At 41.4% G+C, this 26,489-nt stretch overlaps 2 protein-coding genes across 3 annotated transcripts; one reads left to right on the forward strand and one right to left on the reverse strand.

The window, feature by feature from the left end:
- The first annotated feature begins 14,147 nt into the window (after window positions 1-14,147).
- Window positions 14,148-19,007, forward strand: LOC141786554 (uncharacterized). The gene is made up of 7 exons (XM_074665153.1): window positions 14,148-14,214; window positions 14,542-14,739; window positions 17,529-17,657; window positions 17,811-17,951; window positions 18,187-18,298; window positions 18,414-18,627; window positions 18,923-19,007. Exons 2-7 carry the CDS (start codon window positions 14,701-14,703, stop codon window positions 19,005-19,007), a joined length of 720 nt encoding a protein of 239 aa, XP_074521254.1. The 5' UTR covers window positions 14,148-14,214; window positions 14,542-14,700.
- Window positions 19,008-19,393: 386 nt separating this feature from the next.
- Window positions 19,394-22,329, reverse strand: LOC141786558 (uncharacterized). 2 transcript variants are annotated; one of them, XR_012597842.1, is made up of 4 exons: window positions 22,182-22,329; window positions 20,327-20,595; window positions 19,710-19,986; window positions 19,394-19,580 (listed from the first exon to the last, which is right to left on the reverse strand). XR_012597842.1 is itself a non-coding variant. In XM_074665156.1 (4 exons), exons 1-4 carry the CDS (start codon window positions 22,209-22,211, stop codon window positions 19,558-19,560), a joined length of 612 nt encoding a protein of 203 aa, XP_074521257.1. In that variant the 5' UTR covers window positions 22,212-22,329; the 3' UTR covers window positions 19,394-19,557. The 2 variants fall into 2 exon arrangements, 1 of the variants encoding a protein (XP_074521257.1); XM_074665156.1 differs by having other exon boundaries at window positions 19,697-19,986.
- Between the last annotated feature and the right edge of the window lie 4,160 nt (window positions 22,330-26,489).

A 26,489-nucleotide genomic window follows, 5' to 3' on the forward strand; every position in this document is an offset into this window, starting at 1 on the left:
AGTTTGCTTACTCCAGTCATCTTTGTAGAGAGGTCAAAGACGCTGAGCAATCCAACATCATCTGCACATAAAGAATGCTCTGTGATGCTGAAGCCAGTGGAGTGTTTTGATGTGGTCAGTCTGCAGCACTGCTGGTTTTCCAAATGAAGAGTGAAGTTTGGAGGAATTTAGGTTTACTACCCACCTATCCACACTGTTTGTCTGTAATGACTAAGAGGCTTTAACATGAAAGAGGGATGTATAGATGAATCTGAGGAAGGTAGAAAGTGGAGCTTCTTTTTTTAGGATTCCAGATGAAAGACTTTTAGAAAAGTGACACATTTGATTAATTCTCCAGTAGTATGCTGAGAGTGTTGTTTACTGCAGGCACGAGGCCTCAACATTAGACTCCATGGGCTTCTTCGGGCTGAAAATTCATCACCGTGAAGGGCAGATTGATAGAATGAATGGATATTTGGAAAATAAAGTTGAAGGTTCAACAGCAGGGAAAATAAACAAAAACAACCTAGCAAACACAAATTCATTAAAATCAAACAATTTCTGTTGGGTGTTGACCTGAGGATTTCTATGGGTTTCATGGAGTCTTTGAGCAGTGGTGATTTTAGGGAGTGGCCTGGTGCCACCCCTAAAAACTCATTGGCCACCCCTTTGGCCACCTCAGATCTGATAGGTAGTTGGCCAAGTTTGTTAACACAAGAAACAAGAGAAATGCTGTCAATCAATGGTGATGGCTGACTGACTGATCTAGAGTCAGTTTTACACTTTTAACTACCACAATATGGTCGGACTGAGGCTGCAGAGAGCTGATTTCTGATCACTGGAAAAACAGTGACCATGCAGATCTGGGATCAGTAGAGCCATGAGATGAGCACGCTGCATCTCCGTGTCACCTGTAGCTCCAGCAGAACAGGACAGAGACAACATTCATTGTAACTTGATAAAAACGGATTCAGACATTTGAGAGGTACAGTGTTGGGCAGTAACATCAAATAGCATCTAGTTAGTAATTTAACTACATTTTTCAGTAACGACGTGGTAGCATCGTTGTTTACAAAAAGAAAGAACTTTTCAGGCTTGGGTGAAAGTCGCTGAGGAGACAGGAAGAGGCAGCAGGCCTTGATTGTGATCTCCAAGGCTTTCACACACTCTCCTGTCATGCTTTTGAAACCATAGCTGATTGTTTTTCAGATGCTCATTTGGGCTCTTGGTCTATAAGTGAGCGGGCTCTCTATTCTGCCTGCACTGTCAAAATAGTCCAGCGTTGAGACCCTGGTGTTCATGCAACGCATTACAGGCATGACGCACGTTTAAATTCGCAAATTCACATTTGGTGTGGCCGCCGTATTAGAGTTACCTTCACCCTCAGGAACGGAGGTTATTCTTAAGTTATATTTACGTTTGCATAGTTCACATCTGGAACAGCGCAGTGCAGTTTGACACCATCTTTTGAACTAACACAAATAACAACCATAACAAAGATTCCTGATCCTGACTCAGGTTTTGGTTTTTAGAATAGGGGAGACCAGGTATGGTTGTAACATGGGGAGAGTTGTAATACTACCAATTCCACCAATCAGGGATAAGATAGGAGTTATTTTTTCATTTTCTAAACTGCTTATCCTGTTCAGGGTTGAGGGTGGCTGGAGCCTTTCCCAGCTGTCATTGGGGGAGAGGCGGGGTACACCCTGGACTGGTCGCCAGCCAACCACAGGGCTGACACATAGACAGAAAACCTTTCACGCTCATACTTACACCTACAGGCAATATAGCTGTTGAGCATGCTTTTGCAACACAGTCTCACTCCCAGCGTGTCAAAAACCGACGCTTGGTCAGGGCCCTTTGGCGTCAGAAGCTGACGCAAAAGTTCTCCCTCTGCGTCCTCATGAGACGCTGCGGGTCTCCAGTTCACTCCAATGTAAACCGACTGTGGCGTTTTACAACGCTGTGAGCTCACATCTGATTGGTTAACGGGGGAAAGAACATCCGGAAGTACTATCCTGTCTGACAGTTTTCACGTTCGTCGCTATTTTACTATGTTATACGCGATATTTCTCTACAAAAAAACATATATTTGTCATTGTTAATTGCTCAATAAGATGTGTCAATGTTTAAGTCCATCAGTTGTCTTTATGTTCCTTTCGATTCAGAGAAATAATGAATTCGATCTCACTTTTGGATGGCCGAAGGTACTACACTACCCACAATCCCGTGGGTTGTTTCCATAGTGACGACACCCAAAAGCTTTGCTTCACCAAATCTTTTTAAAACTATTTATTTAAAAATAATTTAAAATGTTGATGTGAAGTGAATTTACTTATCATTGAAACGCTTTCTTAAATAGTTTGTTTCAATAAATGTTTTAGGGACGTGTTATGACGCCATGGTATAGCCTACATAGCCTACGACCAGCGACGATTGCGGGTGCTTCCCGCTTGCGTATTTTTTTTTTGTAGGATAGATGCGGGAATCTCATACTGTTACGTCTTCTTATAGGCAGATGCTTTCATGATTGGCTGTTGCTATTGCACGTATTACCCAACGGACAAATTGGATCAAGTCGCAGCATGAATATTTATGAAATACCCGGATGGATCCTACGAGAAAAAAAGCTCACCTCCCGCTGTCCCCATTTCTCCCCTGCTTCCTGTAAGTATTAAATGACTGAGGAAATTTAAAACATTAATTTCAGTATCTGTCTATTCAGTTGTTTGTAGGTAATAGTTTACTTTTTAATTTCATGAAGATAAAACAGACTTTATGAGTGTTTTATGAGTCAATCATGTAATGATTTTATTTTGAATGTTGTTTTGAACGTTTCCAAAAATGTACTTGCCGGTCATGCAGGCATTATTTTACAAACTATCCTGCTTTAGGCAAACCCCTTCAAAATATTACCTTTAATTTATATTAATAAAAGTGCTCTGAGGAAGTATATAGGCTTATCTCCATAAATGATATATTTTTATTCACTGCGTAACACCATCTCAAGATAGTTGGTCAGTAGCCAGTAATAAACACAAGTGGCTGATGCAGGTTGTTTAGTTTTTGGTAACTTGTGTCTGTTATTTCCCCTCAACAGATCCTTCAAATTTGTCATCTCATATATTTTGGTTTGAAAAATCCACAACAACCCAAAGGCACTTTTAAGAGCCCTGTCTGTCTCTCTTGTTAACTTGTCCTTGCTGTTGACTTGTCTCACCTGTTAGCCTGTGTCTGACTCTATTTCTGTTTATATTTGTCTTACCTGTCCATAAGTCTATTGTTTCCAAGTTTGTTTCTGTGATCGTGTTCTGTCTTACTTTTTGTCCCTTGTCCGTATCCTTGTGTTGTGTTCTGTTCTTCGTTTGTATCTGCACAGTCACCATGAGTGATTCTGAACTTCAGGAATTGCTTATGGCTGTGGATAGCCTGACTGATCAGTCACAGGTCAGTGGTGATTTAGCAAGTGCAGATGACTTGCTCAGGGAGCTGCAGGGAGAACAAGCTGCAGCAGCACCAGAAGCACCAAGACCTACAGTGAAGTGGAGAAAGAGAACCTGTGAAGGAGACTTAATTCATGGACGGCCAAGATCAATAAGGAATCAGTCTAATCAAGGTCAGTATTGTTTTTACATTATTAATATTAAAAAAAAAATCCAGATTTTAACTTGCAAAATAAATGCAGTATCACTGGTCTTGGATCATTTTTGAAAGAGACACAATAAGGCCACTTTGACTTCTGTGTCAAAGGGAGTATTAAGTTCTGTATGAGCTTACAAAAGTTAGCACTGCTGTCAGATTTATTACATTGTCTTGAAGTCTTGCGAAATGTCTTGGCTTTAGACCTAAATGGGGTAGCATTGTTGCTTTCATATCAAATGTTTCACAATGTTTAAGATCTTTTTCTTTTTATACAGCCTGAGATTTTGAAAAAAAAAAAAACAATCATTATAATGTCACAATTTTTTTTCTCTATATTTTTTTCGAGTGTAGCCCGGCTGACTCGGAAGACTGATCCTCCTGCTGATGCTCCTGAGATTGTATTTGCCCCAGCCATTTCTCCAGAGACACTTGGTATTTACTTAATTTATTCTCCATTATCCCACAGCATAAAGTTGAGTAATATGTACTTGTTTCTGATAGAACTGCAATTTATAATACATCTTTGTATTACATCACAAATACAAATAGAATTGAATAATGGACAGTTACACCATTCAAAGCTACTTCATATGGTACATTTTAAAATTGAAAAGATCTTTGTTATTTTTTTGTACCATTTTAATAGAGGGGTTCTTACAAGATCTGCAGCAATCCCTCAGTGATACCACTGGAGATGAGGTGGATGAGCCAACCCCAAGAGCTTCTCTTCTGGCTTTATCAAACTGGAGCACAAGAAAACTCTCTTTTCAGAGAGTTGGAGGGCAGAGAGACCACGTCTTGTGAACACAACCATAGCACAAGAAAATGCAGCAAACCGTGTCTGCCAACAGTGTGGAAGGAATTCAGCTGTTGTCCGATGTCGTGATTGCCAGCCATCCCCCTTCTTCTGCTCTGAATGTGATGTCAGCATGCACACCAGACATGTGCTTCACAACAGAGATGCCTGTACAGCAGGATTCTTCCAGCCTTTGCCTCCAACAACTTTTATAAAGTGTAACACCCTTTGCCCATGTGGTATGTTCTGGTTTGTAAGTTTCAAAAATATATTTTCTTACTGGATTTGTTGAGCACTTTAGGGTTCAATTGCAGCTTCTTCTGGGTGATTTTAATACTTTTCAGTCATGTGCTTCATGTCACATTTTTGTCATGTAGGTAAACTGTAGTTGAATTGGGTCAGAAATTTGTCACAACGCAATATAGTAATTAATTCTTCTCTCATGTCATTCATATGGTGTTTTCTTGTGCTTTTCAGTGCGTTTTGTACCCATGGAAATCCTTGACAAAGTCTGTGATTGTCAAACACCGTCATTAAGTGTCAAACCAGGGAAGACTGTGGCAGTGATCACAATGAATGGTAAGAATGTAATGAACTTTGGTCCTGATTGAAATGTTTGTTTAATAAGATCTGTCTCTTCTCAACAACTCCCACATGTTGCCATACATTGTTAGAAGGAAAAAAAATCACATGAACATCGAGTGATGCATTCTGCGTTAGAGGGAAAAAATGATTATCTAGGGCAGTTAACATTACAGTGGATTTCCATTTTTTTTTTCCAGGACGCCATGAGCTCAGCATGCCTGAGTTGGTATGTGAAACAGGCCAGGTCAGTTGGATTGCTGGAGTTGATGACCTTCTTCGAAGTGACTACTGGCCAGCTACCCTTCACTTCTCCACCATTTTTGCCATTGTTACTTTTATTTCATTTGAAGAAAGTAAAATGGTTGCACCAGGACTGTCCTGTCAGGCATTTTTAAGAATGCTGGATCGGCGAACTGTCCGCTTTGGCCGTGTGAGTATTGAAGGTCTTTGTCCCATGTTATTTATTTGTATATCTTTGTTGAAAACTGGTGTCCTTAAAATGCATTTGTTTTAGTATCATTGTTTGTAATTTCCCTGTTGATGTTTTTTTTATGATAGAGTGGACAGATCTCAGCTGATAGCTTTTTAAAGAGTTTTTTTGAGTGGGAGGCTGTTCAATTTGAGGTCAACAGCATCTGCAAGGAGGAGCCCTTCGCCTGTCCTGCTTGCAGCCCGGACATGCTTGCAGTTTCTGTTGATGGAAACCGCAAGCATTACTGCTTCAAAAATGCAGCTAGGTACTTCAAAGTATATATATAACTTCACAGTGTTTAAATTAATAACAATGTAAGTCTTTTAACCCGAGAGTGTGAGATATCATCACCTGTCCCTTTGTTTTATTTAGATCTGAGGAACAGGCCATCTTTGAAGGCGTCTTCATAGCAAAGGATGAAGACGTCTCAAAATTTGTCGACTACATACAGAGCACAACCAAACATGTAATATTGCAGACTGTAATTATATATGTTCAGGAATACAATTGTGTTTTATGGAAGTGTTTTTTGAGGTCCGTCTTTCGACCGTTTTAATGAATAAATTTTCATATTGTAGGTCTCTGGGAGAGGTATTTGTGGAGGGGAGTGGTCAGCAGCCAGAGAGACCTCCCAAAGATCTGCCAGCAAGCTAGATGAGGAGGGACTGGAACTTGCAGTCTGTTGGCATGGAGTGCTCCTGTGTGCCCTCAATATGTACAGAGGAGAAATTTTTGCCTATCCCCTGTACTTACAAAATAAGCTAGAAAATAGGCAAATAACATTTTTTTGCATGGATGTGACCTGCAAGTACTGGCCCTACCTCCAAAGAGTCACAAAAAGCTGCCCAGAGCTCCAGTATCTTTTAAACATGAAGCCCTTCCTCTCAGTGTTTCATGCCAAAGCCCATGACTTCAAGTGTGAAGTAAGTAACAATTAGCATCAGACAAAATGACTGTCTACATCTCAATATCAGCACTGAGAAGTTATAATTGGCATTGTTTTTGGAATATATTTTAAAAAGGTGAAATGGAGTGGGGCATATCAGGAGGGGGCTGGGTTGACACTTGACGAGGAGGTGGAACAGTGCAATGCCTTCCTCTCGCGGATAGCAGTGACCACCAAACATATGTCAAAAGGAGGTGAGGTGAAAACCGTAGAAACTCAGGTATACCAAATGGTACAGGATAGAGGTAACACATTTTCTGTTACAGGACGCACAGACATGCTGACACACATGGCCATGCGCTGGAATCAGCAAAAGTTTCACAACCTGGCCACCTCACTGTCCCGCAATCTGAAAGTAATAACGTTATATCCTTTATTATTACATAAGTATTATTTGTCCTTTCAAGTATGAAATATTATTTGATAGGAATAGTTGGGGATGTGAACTGAGTGTTTATTTCATTATTTTTATTACCTGTGATTGTTTGTGACTGTAGACCTCAAAAGCTCTGGAAAACCAGCTGCAGAACCTGGAGTCCATGAAAGCCCAGTTGGCAGTGACTGAGAGCCAATTGGAAGAGTGGATCAGCGATGTGAAGGAGTGGGCAGAAAGTAAGAAAACTGTTCATGAAGCTTTCAGGGTTTAGTCTGATACTTTGTAATTGATACCTGTTCATGTTGAAATACACAATAATGTTATGTTGACACATGACATCCGGTTTAATCTCTTAAAATAAGGTATGGTCTCTGTAGGCTTTCATTTGAGAGCAAGCATGGAACACTCAGTTTTGCAAGCCATTAACTTATAATGCCATTCGAGAATTAAATAAAATTAAGATTGAATTGCACTGATATTGTAAGTCACTGAAGTGCAAAACAAATATACCCTCTCTACAGCAAAGACCAACACCTTGACTGATGCGGATGCCTTGGCAAGCAGGATTGAGTTGCTGGTGGCAAGTATCAGGAAACGTTCCCAGCGTCTCTACAAAGATACAGACAGCAACAAAGGTCGTGCCAGGATCCGCCGCAAAATCAGGGAGGAGAAGGGGATCCTGAGTTCTGTGGTTGAAAAATACAACAAAATGGGACCAAGTACAGGAACTCTGTGTTTGGAGACCATTCTGTCTCAGGAGACAGCTTGGCCATGGCAACGACCACAGAGTGGTGTGTACACTAATAAGTTGACTACCTTCAGTAAATGTAACAAGTACAGAATACCTACATTGCCTTAAATTGTTCTGTAAAGCCATAAAACTTTGTGAAGCCTTTGAATTCCTCATTATGAATTGACCTTTTTATGGAAGTATAACTGTGCCATCAGGATTTGAACATGAATTTCTAACTCTGAATTTTTTCAGCATCGAAATTGGACTTTGAATATTAAAAAACATCGAATTTTAAGCGCTGATTGGTTATTCTCCCCCTTTTATATTTGTCCATGTTGAAATAAATTCAGTGTAAAAAAAATCAACATCTCAAAAAATCCAGTCGAAAAAAAATTAGTGTTAAAAAGAATTCAACATAAAGAAATATCTATGTCTCGAGAATTTCGGTGCCAGAAAATTCAGTGTCAGGAAATTCAGTGTCAAAAATAATCCAGTCTCAACATCCGGGTAACCAAGGGGAAGCAATCGATCCCTTGGTCAAGTCGTACAACGCTCAGCCAATCAGGTTGCGCTCCACTGGTCTTATGACACCATGACAGTTTCGAGTGAACTATGTCGACCAACTCCAATGATGCGGCTTTGGTAAGCCTGTTTATGCTATTTGTCATTTGTGTTTTGAAAATTGCATTATAGCTATGACTTAACATGCTGCACGTTAACCGGCTATTTTGAACGATAACAATACTCAACTTTTATTACGTGGCGTTCGCCAAAACTGCGTCAGCAGCTTGCTAACGGTACGTACATTGTGTTTTGGGGCAACACGGATGAACGTTTTTGATTTGAGGAACAACGATGTCGTTATCTGATTGTTGTAAACAATCGCTGGGTTATCTGGCAAGTAATGAAAATCTCGGCCTGCTAAAACTTCTTCGCCGTGGTGTGGGGCCGCTGCGGTAGCTCACCTCGTAGACCCGGTGTGTGTTAGCCTCCTGAGCCTCGCAGATTCGAGTTCGTTCTCACTTAACGGGACTGGTTTATCGTGTTGTTTATCTGACACAGAAGTGTTTTTTACTGAAATATCATACCATGTGATGTTTCTTCTGCTGAGAGTTGAATGAAGATAATTTTGGGCATAGTTAAGCATGTCTAATAACCCTGAATTAGTGTCTTTTCCCAAAGAAATACATAATATTGTTTTCAGAATCAGAATCAGAATCAGAATCAGAATCACCTTTATTGGCCAAGTATTTTCAAGAATACAAGGAACTTGACTCCGGTTTAAACTGCACTCTCTCAGTACAAATGTGGATAGAATTACAAGAGTAGAAAAATAGAGTTTAAGTAGTAGAAAAAGAATAATAATTATTACAATATTAAATAAAGAACTCTGCACAGAGTAAATACAAAAATATATACACAATTTAAGTTAGGAAAAATAGTGCACTGAATAAATGTCATAAAAAAATGTGCAACTTGCAACAGGGAATGGAAGATGGATGTGCAATAGAAACAGAAACAGAGAGACTGTGGCTGTACATGAGGTATATGAGTTTTTTTAAAGCAGGTTAAGTGTTCATCAGAGTGACGGCCTGGGGGAAGAAACTGTTCCTGTGTCTGGACGTCTTGACGCACAGAGCTCTGTAACGCCGACCAGAGGGGAGCAGTTTAAACAGTTTGTGTCCGGGGTGTGAAGGGTCTGCAGAGATGTTGCCAGCCCGCTTCCTGGTCCTGGACCTGTACAAGTCCTGGATGGAGGGCAGGCTGACTCCGATGATTTTTTCTGCAGCCCTGACAGTTCGTTGCAGTCTGTGCCTGTCGTGTTTGGAGGCTGAGGAAAACCAAACCGAGATGGAGGAGCACAGGACAGACTGAATGATGGAGGTGTAGAAGATGATGAGCAGGTCCTGGGGCAGGTTGAACTTCCTGAGCTGTCTGAGGAAGTACAACCTCTGCTGTGCCTTCTTCCTGATGGAGTCTATGTGGGAGGTCCACTTCAGATCCCGGGAGATGGTGGATCCCAGGAACCGGAAGGAGTCCACAGTAGACACAGTGTTGTTCAGAATGGTGAGGGGGGGCGGAGGAGGGGGGTTTCTCCTAAAGTCCACTGTCATCTCCACAGTCTTGAGCGGGTTCAGCTCCAGGTGGTTCTGACCACACCAGAGGACCAGCTGTTCCACCTCCTGTCTGTAAGCGGCCTCGTCACCATCCTGGATGAGACCAATGATGGTGGTGTCGTCCGCAAACTTCAGGAGTTTCACAGAGGGGTCCCTTGAGGTGCAGTCATTAGTGTAGAGGGAGAAGAGCAGTGGGGAGAGCACACACCCCTGGGGGGCGCCGGTGTTGACTGTCCGTGTGCTGGATGTGATGGACCCCAGCCTCACCTGCTGGGTCCTGCCAGTCAGGAAGCTGGAGATCCACTGACAGGTGGGGGGTGGCACAGAGAGGTGGGAGAGCTTGTGGTGGAGGATGTCAGGGATGATGGTGTTGAATGCCGAGCTGAAGTCCACAAACAGGATCCTCACGTACGTCCCTGCAGAGTCCAGGTGCTGTAGGATGTAATGCAGTCCCATGTTGACTGCATCCTCAGCTGACCTGTTTGCCCGGTAGGCAAACTGCAGGGGGTCCAGCAGGGGTCCTGTGATGTCCTTCAGGTAACTCAGCACCAGGCGTTCAAAAGACTTCATGACTACAGAAGTCAGGGCGACGGGCCTGTAGTCATTCAGTCCTGTTATGGAGGGTTTCTTTGGGACTGGGATGATGGTGGAGCGTTTGAAGCAGGAGGGCACCTCACACAGCTCCAGAGATCTGTTGAAGATCCGGGTGAAGATGGGGGCCAGCTGGTCCGCGCAGGCCCTCAGACATGAGGGGGAGACACCATCAGGTCCTGGAGCCTTCTTGATCTTTTGTCTCTGGAACTGCTGGCACACATCCTCTTCACGGATCGTCAGTGCGGGTGGGGTTGCAGAGGGGGGGGAGCTGTCCAGGGGGGCAGGTAGTCTTTTGTTGATGGGATGAGTGGGGGGTGTGAAGGAGTCTGTTTCAAACCTGGTGTAAAACAGATTCAGCTCCTCAGCCAGATGAGGGTTCTCCACAGGGTGGGGGGATGGTCTCTTGTAGTTGACGGCCTCCTGAAGGCCCCTCCACACCGACACAGGATCGTTAGCTGAGAATTGTCTTCTCAGCTTCTCAGAGTAGCTCCTCTTAGCTGCTCTGATCTCCTTTGTCAGTGTGTTCCTGGCCTGCTTGTACAGGAGCCTGTCCCCACTTCTGTAGGCCTCCTCCTTGGCCTGGCGAAGCTGCCTCAGTTTCCCAGTAAACCAAGTTTTATTGTTGCTGTATGTGTGAAAGGTCTTGGTTTGCACACACAGGTCCTCACAAAAACTGATGTAAGTCCATGAATGTCTGTGGCTGCAGCTTCAAAGACGCTCCAATCTGTGCAGTCAAAACAGGCCTGGAGCTCCTGCCTTGACTCATCCGTCCACTTCTTCACTGACTTCACTACAGGCTTTGCAGATTTTAATTTCTGCCTGTAGGTAGGAATAAGGTGGATCAGACAGTGATCAGAGAGTCCTAAAGCTGCACGGGAAACAGAGCGATATGAGTCCTTTATTGTGGTGTAGCAATGGTCGAGAATGTTCGCGTCCCTGGTGGGACACGTGACGTGCTGTCTGTATTTTCGGAGTTCATGGCTGAGGTTTGCTCTGTTAAAATCCCCTAAAATGATGAGCAGGGAGTCTGGATGCTTCCTCTCCACGTCTGTGATCTGGTCGGCGAGCTGCTGCTGCGCCTCTGTTACGCACGCCTGAGGTGGAATGTAAACACTGACCAGCACAAACGAGGAGAACTCCCGCGGTGAATAAAACGGGCGACAGTTTATGAAAAAGGATTCCAACTGGGGGCTACATGTCCTCTTCAACACTGTGACATCTGTACACCAACCTTCGTTAATATAAAAGCATGTTCCGCCTCCCCTCGTCTTCCCTGAGAGCTCCGTTACGCGGTCCGCTCGCAGGAGCTGGAAGCCGGGCAGATGTAGAGCGCTGTCGGGGATGTGTTCACTGAGCCAAGTTTCAGTGAAACACAGGGCGGCGGATCTGCCAAAGTCTGAGTTTTTCCTGTTGAGGAGCAGCAGTTCATCCATCTTGTTTGACAGAGAGCGGACGTTGGCCAGGTGGATAGACGGGAGCACAGTGCGTAATCCCCGCTGCCTCAGTTTCACGAGCGCGCCTGCTCGCTTTCCGCGCCGGCGTCTTCTGTAAACTCCATACAGAGCTGCTGCTCCTCCGACCAAAACATCTGTAAAGTTCCCTGGTTCAGTGAAAACCGGTGGAAAAATTGTACCAGATGTCAGGCCAATGTTTATGAGCTCTTCCCTGGTGAAAGTGACCAGAGAAGGAGAGCAGAGTGCACTAAAAAAACACAAAAACGCACAAAGTACGAGAGAGCGCAGTACCGAGGCGACCATCCGCGGCGCCATCTAGATAATAGTTTTATAGCTTGTTTCAAATTGTTGTATAATGTAGGACGCATATCTTAAGTGTTCACCCTTTGGAAACCACAGTAGGGTCACCATAATTATAGTGCAGTAACGAGTAACTTTGTAAAATGTATTCATGTTCTCGTTCTGCCAATTTTTAATGCTCCTCTTGCTTTTTCTGCATTGTTGCAGGGCAGTCATGCTGATAATATTTTACAGTCAGCCAACCGCCTTTTACAACTACTCAACTCATCAGGTCAGCAGGGTTCAGCAAGTGTTGGAGTCACAAATCAACAAATGAGGTTTAGTATTGAAATTTACTTTGTGTACATATGGCTTATACTACTCATACATTTTAGATGTATTGATTATTAATAGATTTTCTTGGATACAATTCTGCAGAGAACAGAGACGAACAGAACCAGTTCAAATGGAATTGACCAGGTGAAGAAAAGTTTGTTTAAGTTTAAAACATAAACTTCTCACTTAAGGCTAATATTAAAGTAATTATGAAATGAGCGAAGTTATAGCAGGACTTGATAATACATAATCTTCTAATAATGTCACATATGGTTGTAGTTAGTGTTTTTTGTTTGTTTGTTTTCTGTAGGTCCTTTCCAGGTATTTTCACCAGGGGCAGGGGAAAAAGGCGATTTCCCACAGCAAGTCCTGTTCCTGCCAGGAGGCCTAGGCCACTGGATGTGGCTTTCTATTTGTTGCCAAAGCGATGTGAAAAAACTCCAAAAGAGGAGGAGCAAATAGTCCATATGCATGCAGGACTGGGCCGTAGGACTGCTCATCTAGATGAAAGCACAACACATGAGGAGGTAAAAACATGCAATTGTTAACTTAGTATTGTAGGTTTTGAAGTTATATGGATTTTTTAGAATTCCATGCAGTGTTATTGATGCTCTTCATGATTTCAAGTTTTGACACTATTTTTGGGAAAGATTATATGTGTATACATTTTTTGCTTACAGTTATGTGATGCCCTCAAAGTTTTATTCCCAAAATTGGGGTCAGTTACTGGTGGGTGGCTGCTCTACAAACCTTCAGGTAGGCCAACACTAGTTTGTGTGATACTGGTACTTTTTCATAAAACAAAATACTTAAAATGTATTCTTCACAGTAACCTCTATACTTTGAACTCTGCATGTTTAATATCAAGCATATCTGAGCTGAGGTCAGAGAGCGCAGACCTCCACCAGCACCACAGTCCTCACTCAGATTGTAATTTTCACCATTAATGTTAGTCCTACCTTTATTTCATCTAACTATTTAAAATCATTGACTATGAAAACATACCATTAGCAAGTGGATTCATAATCATATCTAATTTAGTTCAGTGGTTATTCAAAAAAATTGCATTTTTCATCATGCTGGATCCAGACGGTGATCAGGATCACTCCCAAAATGTAATCATTTGTTTCTTGTCCCAATCCTGACATTTCCTGAAAATTTCATTGAAATCCGTCCATTTTTTTTTTTTAGATATGTAACGAACAGAGAAACAAACAAACAGATGCTGATTATTGCATAACTTCCTTGGCAGAAGTGGGAAAAAACAAAACAAAACAAAAAAAAACACCTGGTTTGTTTTAGGTTACTTCTTCAGCCTGGTCTGTTCTGATGACATATTTAGGTGCTTTGACTAAATGTTTGGATTATCTAATAACTTTTGATTGTAATGTAATCTTCCACTCCTGCTATCTGTAGGTGGATGGGGGAGCCGACAACTCAATCTTGTGACTCCCAGTGATACTGGCTATACTGGCGTGATGCTGAAATCTTTAAGTCGTGGGTGTAAAAACCTTTACATTGCCCCAATCCAAGAAGAACTCAGCACAAACCCCCTGCCACTAACTGATGTAGCATTCAGCAACATGCCAAAAGCCACATGTCAGAAGTGTGGATTAGAAGTTCCCCTTCCACTCCTGACAGAGCACATCAAATCTTGTGACGTCATGGATTTCTGTAGCGACGATAACCTGGCCAATGGGGAAACCAGTCGGCTTGAAGAGAGACAGTGTAAGAACTCTTAATGTTCAGCTTTTGTGAGTATTGGTATTGAAAAAACAGAAACCCCTTTTTTGAAAATAACACTCTTCTCAACCTCTAATCAGCAGGTGTGCAGGAATGTCCTGTCTGCACGAAGATGATTCCTACTGATATCATTGAGGTACATACTTCCTCGTGTGTGGAAAGGTATCTATGTACTTTTTATTCTCATTGTCTTTTCAGTCTTTGTCCTGCCTATTCTACAGTTGTAACAAAAATAATTTTGTGAGGGTAGAAGGGCAGGGAAAGAGGTGACACATGAAAGCGTTACATTTGAGGGAGACCAAGAAGCAATGCCTGGACCATCCAGATCTTCTACAGCTATTACAGATGGTAGGTGCTGTTCAGGCTTAGCAGTAGCATAGGAAAGTTAAGGAAGATATAATGTTACATCTGAAATTTTGAATTCTTTTTGCTGTCTCAACAACAAATATTGGTAATGAAACAACCTTATTTCCTTTGTTTTCATATTAGACTGGTTAACCATCACTGACCCCAGCAAGGCCATTTCTCAGTGTGCTGGCAGTTCTCTGCGTAATCATGATACAGAGAGTCCCTTACTTCTCAGCATGGACATCAGAAAAAGCCTTGAAGAACAGGACATGGCACTGATCTCCTTCTACAAGCGGCCTAATGTGGAATGGGGACGACCCCTCAATTGCAAACTTGAAGGTAGCTTCAGTTAAAAGCTACAATTGTCAAAATCTAACTCACTTATTTACCTTGTGCTTTTGCTACCAAAATTGACATTGTTTTACAGGAGATACTGCTATTGGAGAGGGCGTAACCCATTTTTTCTTCTCAACATGCATAGAAAAACTGAAGTCAGGGTTTTGCATAAATTTTGGTATGTATTTTTTTTTTAGCATTTTCAGCATTGTCAAATTTCTAAAAGCTCCTCTTAATGTTGGCCAGACTATCACCAAAATAAAATGCAGTTTCTGAGGAATCACTCTCATACACACCCAGGGGAAATACAAATGCGGACAGAGCCATGTTCATTTCAGTGTATCGCCACATTTATTCTGTGGTCTCAACATCAACAAAGTAACAACACCACAAAGCTACAGTGCCACCTATGGACCAAACTTAGTATAGCACTTCTGGTAATCCAATATACTACAAGGCCTATTTCTTCTTATTGTTCTTGATTAATGTTTTTTATGTCTTAACAGCAGGTAAAAAGCTTACACGTCTTTTTGAGGGGGAGCCTGGGCATTAAGTCCCCTCAGCTTCTCACTTTCTAGTGGAGAGTGAGATGTTCATGATGGCGGGGAGAATGATAGGCCACTCCTTTCTTCATGGAGGACCATGGGTGCGTCTCAAAGCTCCAAAGTTCCATCCTTCCTTCCTCCACTTGCGTCGTTCTCTTGCGTCTTAGTCCCTCCCACCAGAGATGCATGGGAGAGACGCGAGGAAATAAAGAGAGGAGAGAGGAACGGAGGAGATTCGTTTTATAGAGCAATGGGACATCCTCTCCTTCGGAGCGTCACATGAAGCGACGAGTTTCAGTGATGACGGCATCAGCTGATCACCTCTGGATCATCTGTCAGTCAGCTCTAACAGCTGTTTGTGCGTCTGGGCACGTGCGCTGTAATAACTCTGATCAAACAGAAACAGTAACAGAGATTTGTCTGTTCTTTTAACCAGTTAAACACACACGTAACCATAAAGAAAACTTGCTCTCTGTTTATTCTGTGTGCTGTTTAGAAGCTCACGGATCACTTTTCCGGTAAAATGCGTAATTGTGAGATTATTTATGAATTATTTATCCTTTATCTTGAGCCCATCTGATCGTGAACTCTGAAGCTTCAGAGTTCACGATCAGATAAAGTGGGTTATATTACTATCAATATGACCCACCTTATTGTGTCTCAGGAAGATATTATTGATCAGTCAGTTTTTTGTATTAATCCTCTGATTATATTGATTTGATGATGGTTGTGTTCAGTGTTTTGTGATCTAAACTCACAGCAAACCCTTTAATACCAGATTTATGATCAGTTTCTGAACGATCCTCTGTGCCCGTCTTCAGCTCGTCTTTTCTCTCATTAAACTCCGTTGTGTTTGTGAAGTCTGAGCTGCTGCAGCGTCCAATCAGAGAGTGATATTCCATATGGGGGCGTGTCGGTCAGTGAAAAGACTCCCGCAAAGCCGGCTCTCGTGTCTCCTCGATCATAGCTCCTCCGATCAGTCTCCTCTCTCCTCTCTCCTCTGAGCGCAATTATCGCTTTGGGACAGTCTTCAAAATGGCGACTGGGAAAGTACTTCCGGTGTCGTGGAGGAGATAGGACGGAGGAAGCACGAAGTTAACGCATTGAGACGCACCCCAAGTCTTCAGGGACTCAGCCCTGCTTTTGTACATATTCTGCTTGGTGGGAGTCCTGACACTGCCACCGTTACATTGGAGGACTGTCCAGACCTGGACATCAGGGAAACAATTAGGCTTGTATGTTTAATTAAAAAACAGTTTTCTGTCTTTCGGTAATACGTTGTACAATGTGGATACCTTTTTATTTGATCAATCTTTATTTGTATAGCGCCAATTCATAACAAGTGTTATCCCAAGACACTTAACAGTAGAGCATAAAACTCTTCATTTTGTGGATACACATATAAACATATATAAAAACTAGTGCTGTCAGACGATTAAAAAAAATAATCTAATTAATTAGCGGATTTATTATTAATAAATCTAATTAATCACATTTTAATCTCATATCTGCTTAAAGTACCCTAATAAAGAATTTGAATTCTAGGATATTATAAAATTTTTGTGCATGACTAATCAAATGAATACACTAAGAAGTGAAGATTTATAAATCCACATTTTTATTGGTGATTAAATAAAACAAAAGTCAGGGCAACTTGTCCAGAAAATTCTTAGCTCAATCAGGCAACTCAAATTTCACTTTCAGTGTGTTTCATAAATCAAATTCAAAATAAGAAAAAGGTTGAGGACATCCAGCAAACCAGTTAGGCCTGATGCATTATTAAAGAATGTAGTAAAAATATAGATAAACCAATTCAATAATAAAACAAGACTAAGTCTTAAATATGCCATTCCTGTTGTCACCTGGGCTTTGTTTTGTTTGACTAGAGACGCATGTGTGAAGTGACGTGCCACTGCCATGTACGAGTCCTCCTGCTGGCCAATATTAAAATGTTTGTGTGCTATGATTAATTGCGATACATTTTTATGACGCACTAATTTGTGGTGTAATTAATCTAATTAATGCACTAAAGTAACTGCCCTATAAAAAACAAAAACACATATGTATACAAATATATACTCCCAACACCAAAATGAATCCGTATATCCCTTTTATTGTGTATCCATTAGGAATGTGTGTTAATATCAGCAGAGTATTTGTATCAGCCCACAACATGCCATCACTAACTGCCATCTCTGGTATCCATTGTCCTTGACAAGATATTTTACATCCCTTATTGTCTTAAAGCTTGAAGGGGGATCCATACTGTCTGATAAAGATAAACAAAGCATCCAGGACTTGGCCTTTGCATGGGACCTCCCTTCCCTAACTGAGAACAACAGGAGGTGGCTTTTTGAGAAGCTGTTGATCCATGCTGTGAGTGAAACTTAGTTTGATAAATGTCTATCCAAACAGACTGTACATTTGTTTTTGAGTCTTTTGAGTTACTTTTTGGTAAAATAAAAAAATAAAAAATACTGCACTTTTTCCTGATGGTTTCTGTTCTTACTCTCTTTTTACTTTTAACAGGTAATAGGACGTGTGACACGGCAAATAAAACAGCTGAGACGAGGTCTTAAAGAGACACCATTGTGGACACTGATGACCAAAAGACCTGACACAGTGGCCCTACTCTTTCCTAAAGATGTGGCAGGAAATGTCTGCGCGGAGGTTGAATTTATTTTAATATTATCTTTTAGTGCTGTAGAAAATGTTTTTTATACCTTGTAGGCATCCATTACTGTCCATTTTTGTCTTGTTCTTGTTACTGATGTATTCCTATACATTACTTACAATTGACATCATTGGTATCAACCAGTTATGTTTGACCAAAGAGTGTAATGAGTATTGATTTAAGAATCAAAATTATTGTCTTAGTCATTCTATTTTCTTTTTTTCAACATAGGTACTTCTTCAGCGAATCACATGGCCTCGTGAGGATGACAGTGATGATGAAGACTGTTCCATCGAAACTAAGTGCCGCATGTCAGGCTATCTGCGACAGTTCATAACCAATGGTAAGTTTACTCGTCTTAAGAGTTTGTCTAATCTTCTGTTAAGTTAAGCTGTTTGTGCAATAGTTGGCTATTTATTCTAATGACTAATCATCACCCATTTGAATCTACTTCGTAGCAACACCAGCTGAACTCACCAACTTGGTGAAATTCTGGACCGGATGGGAGGTCGTACCACAGAGTCTCTCTGTGGAAATCATTGGGGGCAGATACCCCACATCATCTACCTGTTTTGAGACCTTGCGCATTCCAGGGCATTATAAGGACTACCCATCTTTCAAAAATGACATCCTGGCCTGTATTTGCACTTGTCATACTGGATTTGGTCTTGTGTGAGCTACATCTGGGCCTCAGTTTATGCTTATCAGACATAGTGGCTGAAGTTAAATGTTGTTTTCAAGCTTAGGTGTTCATTATGTCTTGAAGTTGTACAGATATAGTTCTCTTTCTTTTATCTCAGACATGTAGATCCTTCAGGTACCTTGACATGTTTCGGCGGAAACTTCCGCCTTCCTCAGAAGTGTCAACAGATGATAGATATGACGTGTTAAATCAGCTGGTGTTATGGAGGTGTGACTCTCCTGTTAATTTTTCTGACGGGGTCACGCTGTCCATTCCCCTGAGCAGGACGCTGCTCCAGGTGTGTGAGAGCATGTATGCCCCCACCTCCCTGTGCATCGTCCCTGGGTCCCGTTTCCTGAATTACGAATAGAGAAGCCATTGAGATCAGGAAACAGGGCCCAGGGATGATGAACAGGGAGGTGGGGGCATACATGCTCTCACACACCTGGAGCAGCGTCCTGCACAGGAGAACAGACAGCGGGACGCGTGACCCTCCTGTCAGAAAATTTGACAGGAGGGTAACACCAGCAGATTTAACACGTCACACCTATCATCTGGTGACATTTCTGAGGAAGGCGGAAGTTTCCGCCGAAACATGTCAAGGTAGGTGAAAAATCTACATGTCTGAGATAAAGGAAAGAGAACTATATCTATGTTTTCAAGCTTGTTCAGATTGATCTGACAGTACATTAAAGGTTCAACACAAAACAAGTCTTCCTGATCATTTTATTTAGGTATCTTGAAATTGCTCACAAAATTGAACTGCAGATATGTAGATATCACAGCCCAAAGACTGGGATGCAGCTCTTGGGTTGATTGCATCTCTCAAAGATGTCAGTTGTTCATCAGTCAGTGGGCATGCAGTGTGTGGAACAATGACACTCAAGTGATCATCACAAGGAAGTCCACTTTCTTCCCAGTCAATGTTGGGGATATCCATGCCCTACAAATAGAAAGCATTTTAGATTGTATAAAGTAAAAGTGGACACACTTCAAAATATTTTGTGCTTTTAGCAGATCTGATTCAATATCTTTAATTAAATGATTTGTTCTAATTACACATATGCATAACCTCTATGCTGTCTGGTCCCGGAACTGGATTATGTGTGCGACCAAGTTCCCACAGCTGGTTAGGAGTCATGTGGCCCTCTGTTCTTAGTGAATGGTTGTCCCAGCCACTGTGGAAAGTATCGAGGTCATCCTGCAGGCGTGGGAGGAACACAAAGTGGCAGCAGAAGAGGTGCATTTCATTGGCGATGCTGAGGAAGCCCTCTTCTTCAAGGTAGTGGAGAACATCATAGTAGATGCAGGTTACAGCTGTCCACAGGTCTCTCCACAGCCGCTCAATTCTGGAAAATGTAAATACATTTTTAAAAAATAATCAAAAAAGTGTTTCTAATTATCTGTTTAATTTGTTTAAAATATTTTTATCCCCAATGCACAAAAAATAAATGTTAAAATATCAAATATATTTCAAACAATGAATTTCTTTATTTTGTATTTTTGCACAACCCACTTAAGATTTAGAACTTGTTTCATACATACTGCATGTCAATACAGCCTATGCATATGTGAAAAAAAATTGTACATGAAAGTTCCCCAGTAAGTAGTTGTCTGCCAACATACTACCACAGCACAGTATGAAAGAGGTGGCAACCTAGCATCTGGTATCACTATTACTGAACATACCGTTGGTTATGAACACTCTTCCCGGATATAAATGTTTGTATGTCAGTATGTTGCTCTCTTTCCTCCTTTTCTAAATTGATGAGACTGTGAAGCTGTGTCAGTTCGTTTAAAATAGCTGGACAAACAGTCAATTGACCTGACAAAGCATTCAAAAACACAAGTTCTTGTGTGCAAGTAAACTCCAAGAAGTCTAGGTCCAGAGGCATACGTCCCAGAATATTCTCCAATCGAGAGCGAAGCCTTTCCAAAAGATGATTAAGCAGTTGCTCCTAGGAGAGAAAAAATTAAATTAAAAAAATTACCCATAGAAGAGCAGACCCATGATAAGTTCTACTATTTAGAGAGTGCAACTTGTAATAGTAATTGCTTCAGATACTTGAACAGTTTAAAATTAGATGGCTATTGACAATTATTACACAACAACTCGACAGTGACCTTCTGATCCTCACTCTCTACATTTATAACTAGCAGGTATCTGCGTGAAAGAGTCCTTTCTCATGCGCAACCCTAAAGTGGTATATAAAATGAATGCTAAACTATTGTATCACAAAATCAATCTAAAATTCACCGGATGAAAGGCGAATCTGGGCCTCTGCAGGACAATATTAATCATTTACGGCTGTCATGTCCCACCTCGGTGAAGTTCGTTTCAGGTTGGATCTTCCCAGGCACCTGTTGGTCCTTATATCCAAACAACTGCCTAACCGTCGAAGACCCAACGCAAAACTAACTTCACAGCGGTGCACAACCAGACTGCTGCGTAAAGCAGGTAGGTCCGTGGAGATATGCCCGCTGTTCCCCCACCCCCATGCACCCAAGGGCGGCGGCCAAAAGAAAACTGACTAATGTAAATTACGTTATACTGCAACCGTGTATCACAGTTTAAATGTCGGTGTTTAAAGAGCAACTCGGGTTTTTTGACACCTGGACCTTATTTATAGGTGTTTGCATGCTCTATACTCATTCAGACAAACATCGTGCAGCTCGGAGTCCTTCAGAAGTTATTTAAGCCGCGTTTCCACCAAGCAGTCCGGGTCGGTTCGTCTCGGTACGGTGCGCTTTAAGCGGCGTTTCCACCGACTCATCCCGGGACGGATCCCTTAAAACCGAGACGAGCCGTCCCACTTTTTTGGGACCCTTTCGTATGGGTGCCAGACTGAACCGATCCGCTCTCGGGAGGTGGAGCAACACACTGCAGACAGTTGATTGGTCAAAAGAATCGTCACTCACCCCGACAGCGGCTGCATTTCTCCTTGCGGCTCACAGACTTCTCTGAAACGAAGCTTGGTTGCACTTTGTAACAGAGAGTTACGTGAAAATCACAGAGAGGACGAAATGCTGCATGTCTTCCATCCGTGCTCTTTGTTTACTGTGTCGCGTTTTCTTCTTTGTTGGATTTAATCGCGGGGTAAGCTGCTACGGCGTCGCGCTATTGTTTACCAGCTGTGGCTTCCGGCATGCGGCTTACACGCCGCCCACCACGAGAGAGCACAGTTTGCTGTGGAAACGCAAACGGGATGAGACTTTACTGTCCCAAACCGTCCCAAACCGTACTGAACCGACCCGTACTGCTTGGTGGAAACGCAGCTTTAGATCCAACCGATTTTAGCCGCACTTCGCGGAGGCCATGGCAAGGGAGCTTCGGCGCGGCACATAATCTCTGCAAAATCGCTCATTTCGGCTATATTTTGTCATCCATCGCTATCCATCGTTATCACAAACACGCTCCTCTTCTGTTGCCATAGGCGAACACTGTCCACAAGCGCACCACCAGTTCGCATTGAGTCGTGGACATGCTAAATAAGGTCCAGGTGTCAAAAAACCGGAGTTGCCTTTTAATGTCAGTAATACTCACCGAAGCGATATCTCTTCCGTTGCTCGACATGGCTGAGTAGCCGGTTTCTTCTTGTCTCGTTTGTTTGTATGTTTTTTTTTTAACTTCTTTTGTTCTCTTCCTCCGTATTTTTCTCCTTCTGTTCGCTGCTCCTCTTCTCACGGTACCTCTTCTGCTTTGCAAAACGAATTGACCCTTGGTGACCTGTCATGGTGTCAAATGACCAGTGGAGCGTAACCTGATTGGCTGAGCGTTGTACGACTTGACCAAGGGATCGATTGCTTCTCCTTGGTTACCCGGATGTTGAGACTGGATTATTCTTGACACTGAATTTCCTGACACTGAATTTTCTGGCACCGAATTTCTCGAGACATAGATATTTTTTTGATGTTGAATTCTTTTTAACACTGATTTTTTTTCGACTGGATTTTTTGAGATGTTGAATTTTTTTACACTGAATTTATTTCAACATGGACAAATATAAAAGGAGGAGAATAACCAATCAGCGCTTGAAATTCGATGTTTTTTAATATTCAAAGTCCAATTTCGATGCTGAAAAAATTCAGTGTGAGAAATTCATGTTCAAATCCTGATGGCACAGTTATACTTCCATACCCTTTTACCCTTAATGTTTACAGCCTATGTTGATCTCAGGACCAAGAGAAAAGCCTTTGACATTGTCATGGCAGTAAGGAGACTTCAGGAGGAGAAAAAAATTCTTGTCATGGAGATGAACCACCATTGGAAATCTCTTTCAGCTCGTGGTAAATCTCTAAAGGGACAGTCCTGCTTGGTTTCTGGAGCAGTGATTCAAAGTATGTATTTGAATTTCACATTGCATGAATGTGCAAATCAAAGTCTGCTGATAACATTACTAAAACTGTTTTTAACTCTTAATGTTAATTTAAGATTCACCATGGAACCTAAATGAAGATGAGTTACAGGGTCTGCACAGTGTCATTGGAAAAAAGCAGCAGAAGATCAGAGAGATGATGACTCATGCAAGACGCTGCTACCTGCAAGTTTTGTCTGGAGCAGAGGACACCGACTTCCTGCAAGATGATCAGGCTGATTACTCTGATAGTGATTCTGAAGGTTCAGATGATGCACTGTGGAAGCCTAATCAAAGGGCCTTCAGTGCTTTTAACTTATTCACCTAAATCAGATGCTTAAAAGATCCATGTATCATTTCATATGGACATTACAATCAAAGCAACAATATACAGGAATTCAGTTGGATGGAATTTGGTGCTGCGGCAGCACGGTGGAATATAGCTGAGCACTTGGAGCTAACACAACCTGATGCTGGTTTGTGGATTTTTCATTTTCACTGAATGTTTTTTAGCAGGTTTGAATGTTTTGCATTTTATTATTCAAAATTTCAACCTCATGCAATTTTTATGTATGATTTTATTGAAAATCTTTAGGACATATTTTTTGCTGTGATTCTGAGTACTTCATCAGTCTGGTTGTCTTGTTGTCTTCAGCTGTGATGTGACTTACCAATTTGCATCATTTATTTTGTTTTGCTTCTTCTTGATAATAAAGACTATTTTTGCAAACTTGGCTTTGTGAATTCATAAAAACTTGGATAATCCTTGAAAATGTCATTGCTTAGCAGGCTTTGGTGTTCTAATAAAAATGTAAAATTGTGCTAAAAGAATGATAATATTAAAAATAAATGCTTCACTGTGTTAAGCCTTGGTCCTATTGAAATCATTGAAACAAAACAATACATCCCTCCAGAGCAACCTAAGATCTTTTTCAATATTGGAAGCAATGAAATTACACATCGATCCAAAAAAATGTGGACAATGGGCCTAAATTTATAAATCCCTGTATCTACATTTATAGAACAGAAAGTGCATTTCATACTTCGGAAACCGGAAGTGGTAAAAGGACCGTTTCACATTTTTAGAAAATTAAAAAAATTATCAACAATAGAACAGCATATTAAAATTTTTTTAAATAAAAACACACAAGTGGTTTTTCTGTTAGGCTAAGAAGTTTTTTAAATACATTATCAAGAAAGAACTTTAAAGGTGGCCCTATGCTCCCTTCAAATTTAGAACTACAACCTTTGGATTGATTTGCATGAAGCAATATGGCGCGGTTGGCGGGAGTTGTAGTTTTTTTTCTTTATGAAATATTAGTGTTTGATTATCAAAAAGTGGCAGTTGTTAAAACTGGAAAAAGTAGTACACTCGGACATATATGATGATGATAAACCAATGTATATAATCAGATTTCACATATCAAATTTCTTAATAGGAGAACTTTAATTTAACCCTTTTTTATTGTGCCCTTATCTGTTGATTATATCCATGTGATAGCAGGGCTCAAGAGGTTTCCATAACACTTTGTACCATGTCTGTACCCCTTTCTGTTGATGAGTTATAACCATTTGAATATCCTCAGAAGTCAGCAGTCAGGGGCTTGTATTTCAAAGCAGGAAGCATGTAGAGCCTTCATACTGACATATGTTACTCTCCACTTCAAGACCTTTCCAACGATGTATGTGGTTTAGATATCAGACAATTTTTGAATTTTCAGATTTCAGGGCTGCAGGCCGGCAGATGAGTGGGTTCGGAAAGGGACTTGACAGTCAACTGATAAAATTAGACTTTAAGCTCTTTTTTTTTTTTTTTTTTTTTTTTTTACTTTTTTTTTGCATTTATTTTGTAATTATGTACTGACCAAAATGAGACAGCCTTAGATTGAGATAGACAGTGTTTAAAACACTTCATTGTCTTTTTTACACTCCTTACATACCAAAAAAGATCACACCCCAGATCTTTGTGAAAAGTGTCTGGAGGTTGGTAGCTACTATCAGTACCTCTGGCAATGTAAACTGATTAAAAGGTTTTGAGGTATAATCTCTCAAGAACTAAGTAATATCTTTCTTGCAGGTTGAATTTTAAAGGGACCCAGGCTTTTTGTGGTCGGCCTGCCATCTAGACATTTAACACTTACACACTCACAGCTTAATCCATGTGACAAGCTACTGTTATGGACCAAGTGTCTTCTGATTTCTGATTAACTCGATAAAAGATTTACTTTCAAATGTCAGTGATATGCAGAGATGGTCAGGGTTCTCCTTCATTCAGAATTAGTGTTGTATTGAGAGGCAATCAGAGGTGTTTTACAGAGCTGTGGTCTCTTCTTTTTGATTATTTGCTGACGGATCAGTCAGAGATCGATGGCCAAGCACCTGTAGAATAACATTAAAGTTCATTTTTATTCATTCATGTTCTAGACTGCTTATCCTTTTTTGGGGTCGCAGGGGGCTGGAGCCTATCTGAGCTGTCATCGGGTGAGACTAGGGTACACCCTGAACCAGTTGCCAGCCAATTGCTGGGCAACATAGGGAGACATACAACCATTTTCTATCAGACTCACCTAAGGGCAATTTGGAGTCACTAATTAACCAAATGAGCATGTATTGGTCTGTGGGAGAAAGTCTGAGTACTCAGAGAGAACCCATGCATGAACAGGAAGAGCATGCAAACTTTACATAAAAGAGTCCTGCCTGACCCAGGGATTGAATCAGCAACCCTCTTGCTGTGAGGCACATGCACTACCTGCTGCACCACCATGCCGTCCAGTTTGTACTGAACTTGAACTTTTTATATATTTATCTATTTATTTCTTCCCAATCAAAAAAAAAAAATCTGTGATGTGATCTGATGACAGAACTATGATGCTATTTTGCTATATATTGTATTTATGTTCATTAAGAGATACTTTTCTTAACTTAAGCTGCCTACACTTTCACATAGTTGAGACTATCCAGCTGGAATAGAATAGAATGCTCTTTATTGTCACTCTCAGTGTGCTTAGTGTACAACAAAGTTGGAAGTGTATATGTCCTTTGAGGGGCCGATGATCTTCAGGGCTGTTTCCACAGTCTTCTGAGGCCTCGCTCTGTCTGCCTGAGTGCAGCTCCTGTACCAGGTGATGATGCAGTATGTCAGCAGGCTCTCTGTGCACGAGCGGTAGGAGGCCAGCAGCCTCCTGTCCAGATTGTTCTTCCTGTAGACTCAGGAAATGTAACCTATGAGTCTTAATGAATGATGAGATGTTGTCTGTCCAGGAGAGGTCTTTCCAGATCTGGATTCACATGAACCTGACTGTGTGAACCCTTGCCGTTGATGTAGGGGGTGGCTTAGCACTGGTCCCCCTGAAGTTCACCATGTTCTCCTTCGTTTTTGTGGATTTCAGTGCCAAACTGCCAAACAAGTAAAAGGCTAAACATTTAATGCAGTAAATGTTGGATAATTGTTAAGATACTTCAGGGTGTGAAGGTACATGCTGATTTACAAGCCAGGC

This window comes from Halichoeres trimaculatus, unplaced genomic scaffold (assembly GCF_033239565.1).
Source record: "Halichoeres trimaculatus isolate MK-OKI-2021-1 unplaced genomic scaffold, fHalTri1.1 fHalTri1_scaffold_43, whole genome shotgun sequence".
Taxonomy (NCBI): Eukaryota; Metazoa; Chordata; class Actinopteri; order Labriformes; family Labridae; genus Halichoeres; species Halichoeres trimaculatus.